This window comes from Cebidichthys violaceus, unplaced genomic scaffold, assembly GCF_023349555.1.
Source record: "Cebidichthys violaceus isolate CVI_PGR_0920_01 unplaced genomic scaffold, fCebVio1.0.p SCAF_21, whole genome shotgun sequence".
NCBI lineage: Eukaryota > Metazoa > Chordata > Actinopteri > Perciformes > Stichaeidae > Cebidichthys > Cebidichthys violaceus.
In genome coordinates, this window is record NW_027176384.1 from 12,560,830 (window position 1) to 12,577,516 (window position 16,687).

At 42.5% G+C, this 16,687-nt stretch overlaps 1 protein-coding gene across 9 annotated transcripts in view; it reads left to right on the plus strand.

The window, feature by feature from the left end:
* dgki (diacylglycerol kinase, iota) overlaps nucleotides 1–16,687 on the plus strand; it is a 54,797-nt gene that overhangs the window by 32,101 nt on the left and 6,009 nt on the right. For 5 of the 9 annotated variants that reach the window (XM_068717454.1, XM_068717455.1, XM_068717457.1 and 2 more), the window contains exons 11-33: nucleotides 266–348; nucleotides 775–835; nucleotides 923–1,036; nucleotides 3,165–3,290; nucleotides 3,917–3,995; nucleotides 4,240–4,295; nucleotides 5,147–5,209; nucleotides 6,101–6,174; nucleotides 6,813–6,924; nucleotides 7,029–7,115; nucleotides 7,458–7,570; nucleotides 9,048–9,110; nucleotides 10,694–10,794; nucleotides 11,428–11,507; nucleotides 11,754–11,798; nucleotides 12,342–12,411; nucleotides 13,023–13,063; nucleotides 13,188–13,312; nucleotides 13,771–13,796; nucleotides 14,952–14,989; nucleotides 15,317–15,437; nucleotides 15,816–15,852; nucleotides 16,133–16,232. In XM_068717454.1, coding sequence (XP_068573555.1) covers nucleotides 266–348; nucleotides 775–835; nucleotides 923–1,036; nucleotides 3,165–3,290; nucleotides 3,917–3,995; nucleotides 4,240–4,295; nucleotides 5,147–5,209; nucleotides 6,101–6,174; nucleotides 6,813–6,924; nucleotides 7,029–7,115; nucleotides 7,458–7,570; nucleotides 9,048–9,110; nucleotides 10,694–10,794; nucleotides 11,428–11,507; nucleotides 11,754–11,798; nucleotides 12,342–12,411; nucleotides 13,023–13,063; nucleotides 13,188–13,312; nucleotides 13,771–13,796; nucleotides 14,952–14,989; nucleotides 15,317–15,437; nucleotides 15,816–15,852; nucleotides 16,133–16,232 — 1,815 coding nt within the window. The remainder of the gene's footprint in view (nucleotides 1–265; nucleotides 349–774; nucleotides 836–922; nucleotides 1,037–3,164; nucleotides 3,291–3,916; nucleotides 3,996–4,239; nucleotides 4,296–5,146; nucleotides 5,210–6,100; nucleotides 6,175–6,812; nucleotides 6,925–7,028; nucleotides 7,116–7,457; nucleotides 7,571–9,047; nucleotides 9,111–10,693; nucleotides 10,795–11,427; nucleotides 11,508–11,753; nucleotides 11,799–12,341; nucleotides 12,412–13,022; nucleotides 13,064–13,187; nucleotides 13,313–13,770; nucleotides 13,797–14,951; nucleotides 14,990–15,316; nucleotides 15,438–15,815; nucleotides 15,853–16,132; nucleotides 16,233–16,687) is intronic. The other 4 variants (XM_068717459.1, XM_068717460.1, XM_068717458.1 and 1 more) reach the window with 3 other exon arrangements.

A 16,687-nucleotide genomic window follows, 5' to 3' on the forward strand; every position in this document is an offset into this window, starting at 1 on the left:
AATCTCAAATCTTTGAGCCTGTAGCTCACTAAATTATCGCAATCTGCAACGACAGAACGTTTAAACAGGAAGATGTCAGTTGAAACTGGATTAGTTTTGATCAGATAGAGTTTTCTTCATCATCATTATAGGACATCATGCCGGAGATTTTTTGATAGTGATCACAGTTATGCAGAAGGAGCTGCTCCAGCGAAACCAATGTGGTTCTAGTAGGTTTTGAGGTAGTAGTTGTAGGAGAACCCTGACTGTAAATGTCTCTCTGTAGGGTGCCAAGGTGTTACAGATGTTCATGTGGATCTTGAACCCTCGACAAGTCTTCGACCTGTCACAGGGGGGGCTGCGAGAGGCGTAAGTACCCTTCAGTATGGATTCTGTTTGGCTTCGATTAAAATCAACCCACATTGGGTTAAAGTCAACCTGACATTGTGACTTTGACGATCTGGAACGGACTTTTCTATTCTGCTTTATTTAACGAGCAAAAACATTTCAGTGTGTAAAGAATGCAAATACAGAGAAACTGATTTTTTTAAACAGCCAATTTAGTGATCATTTTCTACTCTAAACCGTCATCATTGTCATCACAATCTACTGCCGGGGTGAAGGTGCTGTATCTTCTCACTTCAGTTTTAGTCATTATCCTCTTTTATTCAAATTGTCTGCTCATGGGTCGAGCAATTTTCACAAAGCTCGCACCAATTACACCCACTCAACACAATCAGACTTTTTTATTTGTTATTCTACAACCTCTCTCTGCTTTGTGTGGGAAATTGTCAGGTTGGAGTTGTATCGTAAAGTGCCACATCTGAGGATCCTTGCCTGCGGAGGGGACGGCACGGTAATACTCCGTTCTATTATGATGTATTTCTATATATTCTATTGTAAATCTCTGCAGCTTATACCTTCTGTGCACGTCTCTCTGTAGGTTGGCTGGATCCTGTCCACTCTGGATGAGCTGCAGATGAACCCCCAGCCTCCGGTGGCTGTTCTTCCTCTGGGAACAGGAAATGACCTCGCCAGGACGCTCAACTGGGGTGGGGTGAGTTCCTAGCCTTGACTTGTGAGCGGCAGGACATCCCAGCTTCTCCTCCCTGTAGCTGTTCATTCATTCAAGTGTGTTTGATGACTTCAGTTCAGGTCGTTTAGCCACATCTTGATTAAAACAAGTTCTCTCTGCAGAGTTGTTGCAGCTGGAAAATGAAATGAAGATAAGACAATGCCAGCACTTCCAACACACTGATTAAGTTGAAAAGGAATATCTAATATTTGTCTCTCAGACACCTCCGGGAGCGACAGAAAAACTCACCCACATTCCAGGAAGTCTACGACAGCGCTCTTCCTGCGCAACTCTTCCTCTAAAGCCCGACATTTAGCCATTGTCTGACCTCTCCAAGGCACAGCACGTCACGCAACGATGACACATCGTTGTGTGACACTTCCCTTTAGTTGAATCTATGATGAATGTAGCATTTCCTCTTTCTATATGCAGTAAAACCACATTAGTGTAACATACAGTTACAGCAAGCAACACAGCAGCAACGACATGTTCCTATTTAATTGTACACAGGTTTTAGTATGTAGAACTAACTTATAGTGCACCAAAGAAGAAGAGCCCTTTTAAAAGGCACCCACATTCTTTCATTAGGCTTTTCTTTCGTCCAGTTATGTGGGATTGTATCGATGATAATCCATCAAATAAAACTCTGCATGAGTCAAAACCTCGAGTGGGTTTACAGTTATCTTTCTGATGGTTTTTTTCCGTTCATTTAGTAAAGATAGATTGGGAAAGCTTGTTCAGAGGTGTTCAGAGAATATGAGGCCACTTCATGTGGCGTGTGTTGTAGTCTTTGCATGGTGAATGATGAACAAGGACCCGTGAATTCAGAGAGAGATGAACATTCATATCTACTTCGTGGTTAATTAGTGTGTCCTTTCTGTCCTCTACTGGATGTCTCTGACTGCAGGGTGTATTTTTTATCCCCTTTGTCTCTTTCCTTTCCTCTTTCTTTTCTTTCTCCATTCCCCTCAATTCCTTTTTTTTGCTTCTTTCACCTTCCCTCTCCTTTCATTTTGTTTCACTTCCTTTTCTTTCTTTCCTTCTCCTTACCTTTCCCTTCCTTTGCCTCCTTCTCCTTACTTTTTCTCTCCTTGCCTTTGCTTCCTTCTTCCTCCCTTTCCTTCCTCTTTCTTTCCTCTCTGTTCCATTGCTTCCATCTCCTTCCAATTCCTTTCCATTCAAATCCTTACCTCTCCTATCCTTTGCTTCTTTCTCATTCCATCTCCTCTCCTTTCCTTTCAGTTCTTTTCCTGTTTTTTTGTTGCTTCCTTCCATTCCCTTCCTCTTCCTGCCATCTTTCCTTCCCTCCCCTTTCTTTCCTTTTCTCTTCTCCTTCTGACACTCAGCTGTGTTACTCATCATTGCACCTGCCCCACCTCTCTCTGTGTGAGTGTGAATAACCCTGTGACTCGCTGTGTGTGTGTGTGTGTGTGTGTGTGTGTGTGTGTGTGTGTGTGTGTGAGTGTGAGTGTGAGAGTGTGTGTGTGTGTGTGTGTGTGTGTGTGTGTGTGTGTGTGTGAGTGTGAGAGAGAGTGTGTGTGTGTGTGTGTGTGTGTGTGTGTGTGTGACACTCACTGCAGTCCTGGGTACACTGATTTCCTGACCCTGTCCAGAGCGAGACAGACAATAAAAAGCAGAGGACACACAGAGACAGAGGACGGAGAGAACAATGAAAGAAAGACAAAACAGTGTCCATTAGAGAGACCTGGCTTGAATAGCAAAGGTAGACTAGAGAGACATGGATTGATGGTGGGATGAAAGGGAGGAGTAAGGTGTGTGTTATCTGTAAAATCCACTCATTTATGCATGAGGTCTGGTGTGAGTATCTGTGCTCTTGTGCCAGTGAAGCCGCCTCACTGACCACTTGTTGAGAGCCAATCATCACATACTCTCTCTGTCTGTTCCACTCTTTCTTTCCCTCCCTGTGTTTTTGTCATCAAATAGATAACAGGAAGAGAGACCTCGGTGGTTCATCCTTTCATCTCCTTTTACCTTCTCTCCACATCCTGTTTCTTCCGAAACATTGGCTCAACGCTTTAACTGCTCACTGTATGTTTTATTTAATGTGAACTCACACTTCTGTCTCTCTCTATCTTTATGTTGTCTGAAGGGTTACACAGACGAGCCGGTGTCCAAGGTTCTGTGTCACGTGGAGGACGGTTCGGTGGTGCAGCTGGACAGGTGGAACCTCCTCGTAGAGAAAGGTGCCACACAGCCGGAGGAGGGAACACAGAAGGTCAGCTGGGTGGTTAGGGTGTGTGTGTGTGTGTGTGTGTGTGTGTGTGTGTGTGTGTGTGTGTGTGTGTGTACTTACTGCAGCATTAACCTTCTATTTGAGAGTTAAGACTTGGTTAGAATAAGTTAAAACCACTATGTGCAGAACTTTTAGCATCTTTTAAGAGAGAAAAAAGAGAAAAATCAGTTAAAATGTACGCTATATTTACAATGTTATCACCAATTTACCTTGCCTTCAAACAGCCCTGTTCGATGCGGAACTGAAGCCGTTATGTCCATCTATGCTCTCTTCAAAGACTCCATTGACCAAAACAGTAATTGTACCTTGCAGAACTGTTTTAATCCAAGGCTTTGAAGAGAGCGTAGATGATATCTTAGATGTGATATCAAAGACTCTCTGACGGCAAGGTAAGTGAAAATATTCTAAATATAGCGTGCACTTCAACTGATTCTTTTAGGTGTCTAAAATACGTCCACAGCAGTACATTGCTCTGCTCCTGTGCTGGTCCTCCTGTCTCTGACTATGGATAAGTACCTCATACAGCCCCACTTCAAAAACACGAGCCGTCTAATGGTGTATTATTTATGCAAACATACTCACTTAAACACGTTGTCCTCTGTCCTCAGCTGCCTCTGAATGTGTTCAACAACTACTTCAGCCTGGGCTTCGATGCTCATGTCACCCTGGAGTTCCACGAATCCAGAGGTGGGTGAAATCTATTTGAATGCATTTCTTCCCCCCACATTTCATCCTGTATTAACTCTATTTATATTCCATTAAGTCCTTCTCTATCCCGTTAATGCATCGCACTCCGCTGAAAGAGGAGCAGAATGAAATAAAACTTTTAAAAGGACACATTCATGCATGCACAAACGAGTCTTACTCTACCTCTCTGTGTTTATATTTAATGCGTTTCTCCTTCTCTGCCTCTCCGATTGGGTCTTTCCAGAGGCCAACCCAGAAAAGTTCAACAGTCGCTTCCGCAACAAGATGTTCTATGCAGGGGTGAGTGTCCCGCTTGACTTATTGCCCACTCAGAAACTCAGAGAGTCTGTGTTAATAAGACACTGAGGAAGAAACGTGTCGTCTTCTACAAGAATCACGGCCGAGAGGGAAGCAACGCTGGAGTGAAGGAAGGGAATGAGGGGAAAAGACAGGAGGATAAGGAGAGAAATACCAGGAAATACAGATGAAGGGAAAATAGACAAACTAATCAGTGCCGGAGTGAGGAGGTTGGGATAAAGCAGAGTGTGTCTCTAAGTCTTATTGTCGGCCATAAATACTTATTATAGTCCTAAATCCAATTGGAAGTGGTGTTATCTGCCACCATGCAATGCCAAAGTTAATTGCAGATTCTAGTCATTTTAGATTAATAATGAATCTGCATCCCATGTGCTGTAGTAAACGTGATGATGTCGTGGTTTATAATAATAATAATAATTCATTTTGCCATTTTACTCTTGTATAGCCTCGTATAGTCTGTAGAAGTTTTGATTAGAAGTGTTGGATCAGAAATTCATCATATTTTCCAGCTTTTTCTCAATGTTTGTTTTGAATTTTTGTCCGATTCAAATCTAAAGCCTGACAGAGATCTTATAACTTTTTTTAAACTCACGATATTCTGTAAAGAATGAGAGACGTGAGGAATAAAGGATGGGTGGGAGTTAGAGAGGAGGCATGCAGGGGAGTTATCTCTATTTAATGAGGGAAATGTCATGAACTGTAATTCTGTTTGATTGGGTTCGCTTTTCTGTGTGTGTGTGTGTGTGTGTGTGTGTGTGTGTGTGTGTGTGTGTGTGTGTGTGTGTGTGTGTGTGTGTGTGTGTGTGTATGTGTGCGTGGTTGTGTCTTTGCAGGCTGCGTTCTCAGATTTCCTCCAGAGAAGCTCGAGGGATTTGTCCAAGCACGTCAGAGTGGTGGTGAGTGTTAACACACTCTCTCTCTCTCTCTCTCTCTCTCTCTCTCTCTCTCTCTCTCTCTCTCTCTCTCTCTCTCTCTTTCTCTCTCTCTCTCTCTCTCTCTCTCTCTCTCTCTCTGTATCGTTTTCCATGTCGACATGCCTAAGCAGCAGGTCGGCCGGGTGATTAAAAGGTCTGTCCTTCAACTCCTCTTTTAACATCCGCCACGCTGAAGTGTCCTTCAGTGGATCCTGACCAGAGCTGCTGACCTCTCTACTGGTACTAGAGCAGCAGCTAACGATCAATCTCATCAATGGTTCCGCTGTTTGGCTCAGTAATTCCTTAAAGTTTTCATCAGGAGGAAATAGTGCTTTTTCTCGGGACTATTTTCAGCGGCGGATTAATCCACATTTGTGGCAGCAGGACTTTGTGTCATTAATGTGTTTTTAATAGTTTTTGGACAACAAAGGAGCTCTTTGGCACAGAAGAAGAAGATATATATCAAACACAATACTGATCTACTAAACTACTACATGCAAACATCGTTGGTTATGGTTTTCATGGGATCCTTGCTGAAGAATTCCTACATTCATGCCTCAGGTCCATGATTCTCCTCGAGGGTGTCCTTGAATGGGCAAGTCTGACGTGACCGTTGACCTGTAGTCAATCACTTTCCACCGCTTCACATCACAACAGGTTGTTTAGAGCGAGAGCATTCAAACTGAGAGTGAAAACTGAGAACTGAGAGAGAAGCTTGATGCGACACGTAAAAACAGTGAAGGATCTGAGACTGAAAATGAGTTGTTTTGTAGCGCAAAAGAACATCACGCCTGAGGGCACACATCTGGTTTTGGTAACAGCTGGTCAAAGACAGATTTGAACTTTTCCTTTCCTTGTCTCTGTCTTTCTCAGTGCGATGGTACCGATCTAACTCCTAAGATCCAGGAGCTGAAGTTTCAGTGCATCGTGTTTCTAAACATTCCCAGGTAGGTGAATATACAGAGTCCATGATGCTGTGTAGAGTGTGGCTCAAAGTTAAAAACATGAAGGACAAAAGAATTAATCTGCCAGAAATAAATCAGAATCTGTAAAAGAAAAACATACAAATCAAATCATTTATACGCAAAGACTCATTTTTACTAAATAAAATGATATAATGTGACCCAATTATATGTATCTTGTGATTATAATGCTCCGTACATGATTTCAAGTGTTGGGTCGATATACTGTATGTCTGATATTTATTGGGATCAATTTCATGCCCAAAAATTTGACCTATTTATAATTTTTCAGTGTTTGCTTCTAGATGGAGAAAAAAAACACATTTTAAAACCGCTTTAAAAATGAAGAGACTACAGCGTTCTCGTGATTTCTCTAATCAGACGTCGAAGTATAGAAAACAAATCCACTACCTAAGATCAGGGAACAATCGAGGAAGATGATTGTGATCGAAAAGCATCCAATCAGCTTTATATGTGGAAAGTGGTATTTCACCTCCATTATCAGGGTTAACTGTCAATCACCAACAGCACACTGTGGAGAGGTGACACCTGATGACATATACGTTGTTTTGGTGAACTAATGACGCATATTTTACGTTTTTTTTTTTTTTTTACGTGTGCAGGTACTGTGCTGGCACCATGCCGTGGGGAAACACAGGCGACCACCGGGACTTTGAACCGCAGCGGCACGACGACGGCTGCATCGAGGTCATTGGCTTCACCGTGGCCTCGCTGGTGAGATGACGAGGGGAAAGATGAAAGGAAATAGAAACAATGTGGTATGATTTTATGAAATAGTCGTCCCTTCTTTTGCCGTAAGTCTCCGTTCTGTCCACCAGGCGGCGCTACAGGTCGGCGGTCACGGAGAGAGATTGCACCAGTGCAGAGAAGTCGTCCTCACTACCTTCAAGACTGTACCTGTTCAGGTGAGTGTACGTGCCAAATGACTAGCCTACTGAGTGACTGAATTTACTTTGTTATTATGTACAGATTACAGCTACAGAAAGGAAAACAAGATGAGATGAAACTACATTTTTGCAGCAGAAGAATGATACAGTTAAGATTTAAAAATGTATCATTTAAAAGGTATAAAATGTGTACGCAGATATTTAAAATCATGTTTTTACCTGTTTCTCTCTTTGGAAAAGCATGTGTATTTCCCTCAAACAAAGTATTGTATTGTATCATATAAGTGTCGTATTGTCACTGATAATAAAAATGACCAAACAATGAGTTGTCCTCGCGTGCCTCTGTGTGTATACATGTAGGTGGACGGTGAGCCGTGTCGACTGGCTCCCTCCACCCTCCGCATCTCCCTCCGAAATCAGGCCAACATGGTCCAGAAGAGCAAGAGACGCACCTCTGTGCCCCTGCTTAACGAGTGAGTCACACACACACACACACACACACACACACACACACACACACAGATAGAGGAACTAGGCCAGCAGTGTTGTAAAAGCCCGGGTTGCACTGAGTGAGTCACACAATCTGTTTAGTGGGAGCTGACATTCACTCCTCTCTGTGTCCCACATCTCCCGTCAGCTCGCCAAACCACAATCAAAGGAGGGACGTGTGTTTGTTCAATTTAATCAAGACGAAAGCACCGGGGAGACCAGCTGACATGTTATACTGTGTGGTTAATGTCAGCCGAGAAGGAGAATGAACCGAGACGTTTATTGATTTCTATCGGGGGTGAAGCAGCAGAGCTGTATTGTGGTGCAGCGATGGGAGAAGTACTCCTTTTAGTTAATTAAAAGTAGGAATACTGCAGTCTTAAAATACTCCATTGTGAGTAGTCCTGAAATTAAAAAACATTACTTAAAGGGACAGTGTGCAACACAGAGTTATAGATCAACCAACTGAACACCCCTCCTCTCACTCCTCCCTTTGTAAACACACACTGTCCCTTTAAGAACAGTTCTTGTAGTAAATGTACTTAATTGTACAAAACAATGCTTTTTTCTGGCTACTAACACTCCTCCACTCCCTGTAGCACTAATACTTATCCATGTATATCTTTGTCTTTATATATGTGAGTCTACCAGCTACAGCAAATATGTACACAGTAAATAACAATAACTACTTCATAGATACTGCAGTAACTATTGTCTCTGCTTGATGTACTGCTGCTCTACTCTGTGCTATCAATGTTTGTCCACTTATCTCTGCCCCTCTTCTTTTCTTACCAACACATGTCTAATCTTTTTGATTATTTATTACTTTCATTTGTTTACTTTTTCTCCTCTCCTTCCTTTGTTTCCTTCCTCTCCTCTTGTTCATTTCATTTTGTTCACCTCTTGTCTCCTCTCCTTCTCCTGTCCCATCTCCTCCTCTCTTTTTCATTTTTTCACTTGTCTCCTCTCCTGTCTTCTCCACTTTCCTCTCTTTCCTTCTCCTCTTTTCACTCTCTTCCTCTCTTCACCTCCCCTCTTCCTCTCACATCCCCTCCTCACCTCCTTCTCTCTGCCTCTCCTCAACTCACCAACTTTCTTCCTCTGCTCAAACTCTACTCACCTCCTTTCCTCCTCTTCCTCCTCTCCTCACCTCCGTTCTTCCTCTCCTCTCCTCTCCTACTCTAAACCTCTTTTCCTCTCCTCACCTCCTCTCATCCTCTCCTATCTCCACCTCCTCTCTTCCTCCTCTCATCATCTCCTCTTCCTCTCCTCACCTCCTTTCCTCCTCTCTTCCTCTCCTCTCCTCACCTCCTCTCATCATCTACTCTCCTCACCTTCTCTCTTCCACTCTGATCCTCACCTCCTCTCCTCCTCACCTCTCTTCTCTCTGTGTGTGTGTGTGTGTGTGTGTGTGTGTGTGTGTGTGTGTGTGTGTGTGTGTGTGTGTGTGTGTGGCCGTAGTATTCAGAAGGTGTGTGCAGCTGATCTGCGCCGCCTCTCTGCTCCCCCCGACTCCTTCTCTGTGTAAGTACCTGAGCCCTCTGTCACTGAACGTCACTGTGTGTTTGTGGACGAGTGAGTGAGTGGACAAGTGAGGGAACGAGTGAGTGAGTGGACGAGTGAGTGGACGAGTCGCTGATGTTGTCGTCAATGTTCGTCTGTTTGGGTTCAACTAATATTTAATTCCATGAAACTGAAACCAGTCAGTGTTTTCAACCACTGATACAATGCAGGTTGACATATAATTATATAATACACAAATAATTATTTTGTACTTCTTCACATTAATTATACGATATTCTCTAGTTTTTTTGACTGTCATGAAACCTATTTGGCCTTGTCTACCACATTGTCTTGTTTTTAACAGGTTTTTTTAGAAACTTTCACTACATAATACTACTTATATTTGCCACGGTGACATCCTTAAATTGATTGTTTTGTCCTAAACCTTCCGGAGATTTAATTTAAAACTATATAAAACTAAGAAAAATGTAATTTAAGATGCTGGAACCGGCGAATGTTTGGCTTTTTTTGCTTTAAAAAATTACTGGAACAATCAATGGATTTAACTTACTAATTGATTAATTGTTTGAAATTAATATTATTACTCAGTAGATTGTGCACCCTACATGAACCCTCCTAACTATCTCTGAAGCTGTTGAATACTGACACAAAGTAAAAGGTAAAAGTCAAAAAGTCATATTGGTTGAACCCAAGTTGAGTCGTATCGTGTTGAATGTGAGTTTTTGTTTTTATGTGGAGAGAGAGGGAGGGAGAGAGAGAGAGAGAGAGAGAGAGACAGAGAGAAAGAGACAGAGAGAGAGAGAGAGATGAAGAGAGAAAGAGACAGAGAGAGAGAGAGATGAAGAGAGAGAGAAAGAGACAGAGAGAGAGAGAGATGAAGAGAGAGAGAGAGAGAGAGAGAGAGAGAGAGAGTATGGCCGCATGCTGAAAGTCTCTTCACTTCTAAATGTCTGTCTCTTGTCTTGGTGTTTTCCCGCTGTAGTCCCTTTACCTTTAACTTCTCCCTGAGCTTATTATTCCTGCACCACTCCTTGGCCCTCACTTGATGTCCACACCTCCCCCTCCCAAGAAAAGCTGTTTTCTTAATTTTGCTTCAGCTGTGACTGAGAAGAACAAAAGTGCCGTTAAAGTCCTTTTATTTTGACGCCCTTTCTGTTCGTTTGCAGATAAGATTTTGAGCTCATGAGGCTGGGGTCGATGGGTAGATTTGTGTGTGACCGACAGTGTTTTTCTTACTGTGGTTTTGTTTTTTCACCCACGTCAATATTCAACCTCCATCCTCGCTGAAGGCAACATTGCCCACAAACATTGACTTGAACACAGTGTCAGGGTCGTGCTGCAGGAGGATAACAGAGTCTCTTCTCTTTACAGTCGTCAGTTAGACTTTTAAAACCAGAGCTCAGTTAGAAAACTTCAACCAAACAAGACAGAATTTAAATGTCACTGTGCAAAAAAAAAAAAAGCTGCAAAATCTGGTTTGTGATGTGTGTGTGTGTGTGTGTGTCTATATGTGTGTCTGTGTGTGCATGTGTTGTGTCTTTATCATTGTCTGAATTGTGTGTGTGTGTGTGTTTTCTTTCCAGTCCTCACGCAGTTCCAGATCGTCTGCGTCTTCGAGTGAATCGGATCAGCCTGCAGGAGTACGACCGACTGCAATACGACAAGGAACGGCTACGAGACATCTGTAAGGGTGTGTGGGTGTGTGTGTGTGTGTGTGTGTGTGTGTGTGTGTGTGTGTGTGTGTGTGTGCGTGGTCACTCACAATGATTAGCATGACTCTACGGAGCATTTCAGCATCTTTAAACCCGTTGTTTTGCTTTTCTAGCTCACAGCTTTACTGTTTTGATTCACTCTCACCAAAGTCTGGTTTCCGGTTGATATATTTTAAGCTCCTCAAACCCTCAGCAGACGGACGGAGGTAGAGACTTAAGGCGGCGTCACGGCAGCTTACTGCTCCTAAACGCTCAGGAGGGGTTAAATGCGGAGGTCACATTTCATGCATGTGACGATTAGAATAAAGTCTTGAAAGTTTTAAGACCAGCTGGTGAACACAGTGGAGCATTTAGCAGCTTTAAGAGACAGATATTTCCCTCAGGGTCCTGAATCAGAGCTAAAAGAGAGTGAACACTGGACTCCAAATAAATGACTTTGTCGCACATCTGCTGGATGTGTAAATGAGCAACTGTTTGCCAAACAAAATGAAAACAAAAAAAGATTAAATGTCAATGAATGCAGCCCAAAAAAAAATGCAGTTAATCCTGGTTTAACCTACTTTTTCGATGCATAAAGGTCTAAATTGTGTTTTTGTGTATTCCAGCCATCCCAGTGGGCATCGTGGTGGTGAGGGGCGACTGTGACCTGGAGACATGCAGACTCTACATCGACAGATTACAAGAGGCAAGTCCCCCCCCCCCCCTCTTTTATCTTCATCGTTAATGCTCATAATCATCTCAATTTTCCTCTGTTTCTTCCTCTTCATCGTTATTTCATGACGCTTGCGGCGTTATTTATAGACACCGCTGGGAATGCAGAGCTTGTGTGTCTCTCGTGGGAAGCTAACTGGGCTAACATCTGTGGACGTTTTTTGGATGTAAATGCTTTGGCTGTTTGTTAACCTTGAAACCTGTCTGCTGTGCTTGCTAGGACTTACACCAGGCGCCATCTACTGGCCACAGGGTGCACTATCAGGTATATCACTTTTGGGTGTCTTTCTGCAGGAGAAGTTGGGTTTTTTTTATCAGTTCTGAACAATTTAGAAGTCTTTTCTTACATATTTTAAATCTCTAAATCTGCCTTTTTTTTCCAGTACTTAAAATCTGCGTCAACCTGTTTCAGGGATTTTGGACGATCATGCTGTAGTTATGATACTTTTAGCGGTGTTAGCAGTTCCATAAAGAATGAGAATATAACTCATACGCTGAATACAACGTATGAAATGTAGGTTTTGCAGACTGACACCCTTGTTCAGTAAAGTCTTTTGTGTACATATAAACAGTAATATTATAATGATATTCATTAGCTGTGGTGAGTCTTACACTATACTCTGCCTCATTGTCTCTGTCTTGTTACTGATTGTTCAATAATCAGCTCTTATTAATCCCTTTTCTCTGTCTGGATTTGTCTCTTTTGCTTTCCTTAAATAATCCCCGATGTAAAGTGTTCCCTACGTTTAGTTTGTTGTTCAGTAAAGTGAGGATGAAGATCACGAGCGTCTGATCTCTTTGTCTTCAGGACGAGAGCAGAGGCGTCCCCAGGACCAGTTCCACCAGCAGACTCTCTCCCAACTGGAGCTTCTTGGATTGTGAGTGACTGAGACACAGATGCTCATGTGACACAAACAAACCTCAGAGAGTCATTTTTATCGTTTCATCAGAGAGGAGCAGCTAACGTATGACAGCAGTGGACACATTGATTTTCTAAACAGGTTCCCATCAAAACATTTCCTTTGAATGTACTTCCTTCTGTGCTGTATCACAGTGTGATAGTCTCTTGTCCTTTGTTGAACTACATTAAGAAAAGAGCCTCACAAATAAAGTAATTATCATTGTGACATATTAGTATTTTTAGAACCTTTGTAAACTAAATCTGTACATTTGTTATGCTGCTATATCCACCTTTACACCCGCCACTATTTCTAATCATTCCAGTGTTTTTGGTGTCTCAATTATCATAATAACAACTTTGTGAAGCTCTTTTCGTAGCATGTTTACAAAGTGCTTCAACAAAGGCAATTGGAGACAGTAATTATGTAGAAGTTTAACTTGATAAATGAGATAAAATAGCAATCTGAGGGGATATAACGTCAGTCCGTTAAAAGCCGGTTTAAAACGTTAAGTGACTTGACGGACAGACGAGAGTCCTCCGAGTCCTAAACAAGTGCTTCCTGTTGACATGCATGTTTGTGCTCTGCAGCCACGTCAGCTGACCGCTTCTACCGCATCGACAAGGCTCAGGTAAACACGACTGAAAGGAGCTACTATCATTAGGATTCATGAGCTTCTGCTGGTATATATATATATATATATATATATCTTTATCTGCATGTGCGTACGTACGTGTGTGTGTGTGTGTCTGTAGGAGCACCTCCACTTTGTGACAGAGATCTGTCAGGACGAGGTCTTCATCCTGGACCACGAGGGGCCGACGGTGAACCAGGGGTCGTCCACGGCGATGCCTGATCTGGTGGTGGAGCCGACTGCTGGGTACGTCAGCAGAGACACGACAGATGTATCATTTTATGTTTCCTTCAACCTTCATTTAACCAGGTAGGACCCGCTGAGGTCGGAAACCTTTTTAGCAAGGGAGACCTGACCAGGACAGTATGTATGAATGTGCTGTCGCGTACATTTTGACTAAATATTATATTTGGACTACTAGTATTTAATCTAATTATATCATTGGGTAATACTGAAAGGAAAAGTCAACCAAGAGAACAGTTAATCATTTATTCTTTTCTCAGTGTTTAGATGATGATTTGATGATCAAAGTGGTTGCGGTTTCATTTTCTGTCGATCAATAAATTGATTATTCAGCGAGTTTTTTTTTTAAATTTATGGAGCAAACAATTAATTAAAAGATTAAAAAGTAATCTCTACTCGCTAAGTTTTCTACACAAGTTCTACATCACATTTTAATTCCTTCTGTCATTTTTTGTTTCCAGTGTTTCCTTGACACCCGACGAACAAGGTAGAAAGCACACACACACACACACACACACACACACACACACACACACACACACACACACACCTCTTTAAAAACTTCACTTTAGAAACGAAAATGTAAACTTGTAATAAGGTGTTATTTCATTATTTCCTCATTAATAAGTCACACTTTTACTTTTGTACAGAAGAAATGCTGGATTTCTTTATTTTCTAGCTTCATATCAAACATTGCTGTGTTTGTTTGTCATCGAGACATAAAGAGTCAAACGGCTTCGTCTTAAAGAACAGATATTCCTCTTGCTGAATCTCAACATTCCCTGAGGGCTTTACAGATGTTTATTAAAACAGCCTCTTAAAAAAAGTCTCTTAAATCCCCTCGTTCAGGCTGGTGATGATTGTAACGTTCCCCGTAGACTTACTCTGGGAAAGTTGGAGGATCTTCCCTGTGAGTAATAAGTCATTGTAGTTCCTGGGACTCTCCAGTTTAACAGACCTGTGGTTTCTCGTCCTCACATGTCCCGACATCTTTGTCCACTTTCAGTTTAGCAAACACCAAACAAACAGAGTCCACTCACTCTTCGATCAAAACCAAACACAATCTGATCTGACGCTTCATGTTCAGTCATGTTTGTTTCATTGTTTTTGGGGGTAAAATTATCTTGAATTCAGTTCCAGAAGACGGTAAAAGGGTTACAGAGACAAAAACAATACAAGAGGTGACTCCGTATTTTTGGGGTGTGGCGGTATTGAGTAATATTGGATGAAACACTTTTCTTGGTGCGTCTAACTCAAGTCCAGGCAGGTTTTCTAGTTTTTGTCATAAAGTATTTTCAGACGTGCTACTGAGAGCCAGAGACAATGGAAATGTTCCGCTGGGAGGAAATAAACTCAGGCTTCACCTGAATGGACAAAAGGCCGACGGTGAAACTGAAAGCTCAAAGAGTCCCGGCAGAAAGACCCTGCAGGATAAAAGAACAACTTGTTTATTGCTATTTTCCTCGCTTCCTTTTTTCTTAATCAGTGCCTCGCTTTGCGCACAGCCCCAACATCTTAAAGCAGAAGAAATCCCTGAACGTTATTCATAGTTTAGTCATCGTTACTCCACGCGGAGGCAGATATGTTTAGAAAAAGAGGAAGATTTCTGTCGCTGATTTTCTGTCTGTTTGTGTGTTTACAGCCCTGCTGACGGCTGCCGGTACAGGAGACCTGTCTATGGTAAAGTGCAATCACACACTGACTGTAGAGGAACGTGTTTTGTTAAAGCAAGTTTAACCGGTTTGCACCTGCTGCACTGAGATTCATTAAGACTCAGCCAAACAGCCTGTTTAGTTTAATCTCTCCAGGTTCTCTCTTTCACCAGCTGATAAGAAGATCAATAATGATTCAGCATAAACCACTTCATCGAATCTCTAAAGAAAGGGGTTTCTACAACGCAACTCTGAAGAGAGCGTTCTTTCTGTGCTGCTGAAGAGAACGCTGAATACACTTTAAACGCTATTTTGTGTTTACCATGTCGACTCTGCTTCTTCCCTCTGTCTCCAGCTGTCGGAGTGTGTGCGTCGAGGCGTCAGCTTGCTGGTCAGAGACTCCAGAGGTTGTTCAGCGTTACATATAGCCGCCCAGAACGGACACACGGACCTGGTCAGCTTCATACTGCAACAGGGTGAGAACGTGTGTGAAGTGCATGGAGGTAAATGTATGTGGAAGGTCATCTTAAAGGGTCTCGCTGGAAGCGATGTCACTCGATGTCAGTGAAAAAAAATCTAAATAAATCTGCTGGAGTCAGAAAGAAGCGTAACTCGCTGCTCATCTCCGCTCCAGGCTCCAGGTAACGTTAGCCGCTACGAGCGTAGCATACCCGAAAGTGTCAGCCGTGGAGTTGCATTGTGGGTAATGCAGGCGCCAGCTTTTGACGAGGAAGAAGAATGAGTGTTGACGCTGTTAAACTCCTTTAAAGTACAAATGTAAAGAGTGAATGTGTGTTTTCTTACATAATCATTGTGTCTTTGTGATTAAGTTTTTCCTGTTTCTCCATCTTCAGGCTCTAAGGTGCTTCTGGATTTGACCGACAGAGAGAAGTATGTTGACCACTTTAAATGTATTTTTTCCCTAAAGCAGTCTCTGTGTATGTTTTTTATTTGTACTTGTTATCAGGTTATTGTTGAAAGTCACCTGCCTTGATAGCGTGAGAACTTTTATGCTCTCTGTTTTACGTCAGTGTGGTCAGTTTACCGGTACCACGGTTGTTCCCCCAGCTTATCTGACCGCTAAGACATCTGTCTGTCTGTGTGCGCGTGTGTGTGTGTGTGTGTGTGTGTGTGTGTGTGTGTGTGTGTGTGTGTGTGTGTGTGTGTGTAGAGGGGACACTGCCTTGCACAAAGCAGCCTCAGAGAAGCAGCATGCCGTGTGTCGGTTGCTGGTAGAGGCCGGGGCGTCGCTGGAAAAAGTCAACTTTCAGGTAAACACACACACACACGCACGCACACACACACTTCCCGTAAATGCTGCTGAGTCATATTAAGAGGACCAGCATGACTTGTAAGTGATCTACAGAGGCCTCAGGGTGTGTCTCTCCGGGGTTGTCCTGACCGTAGAAAGCCTGATCCCTTTGTTTGTTCGGGATTCACCGGCTGTCGAAACACCTCACTTTACCATCCTGTTAAAACACTTCAAGACATACAGTGTGTGAAATGCACAGCATGAATAAACGTCCGTTTTACTTCTGAGCAGCGATCAGAGAGTGACATGAGGAGTGAGGAGAAAGAGAGCAAAGTGTTCAGTGTGAAGTCTGTAAAACAACGCAGCATTTTTGTTATGTTTGGATAGTGACAATAACCTTTTTATTTTATTTAATAGAAGGGGCACAAGGACAGATTTATTAAGTCCTTTTAGGCAAATTTGTGCTTTTCAGCG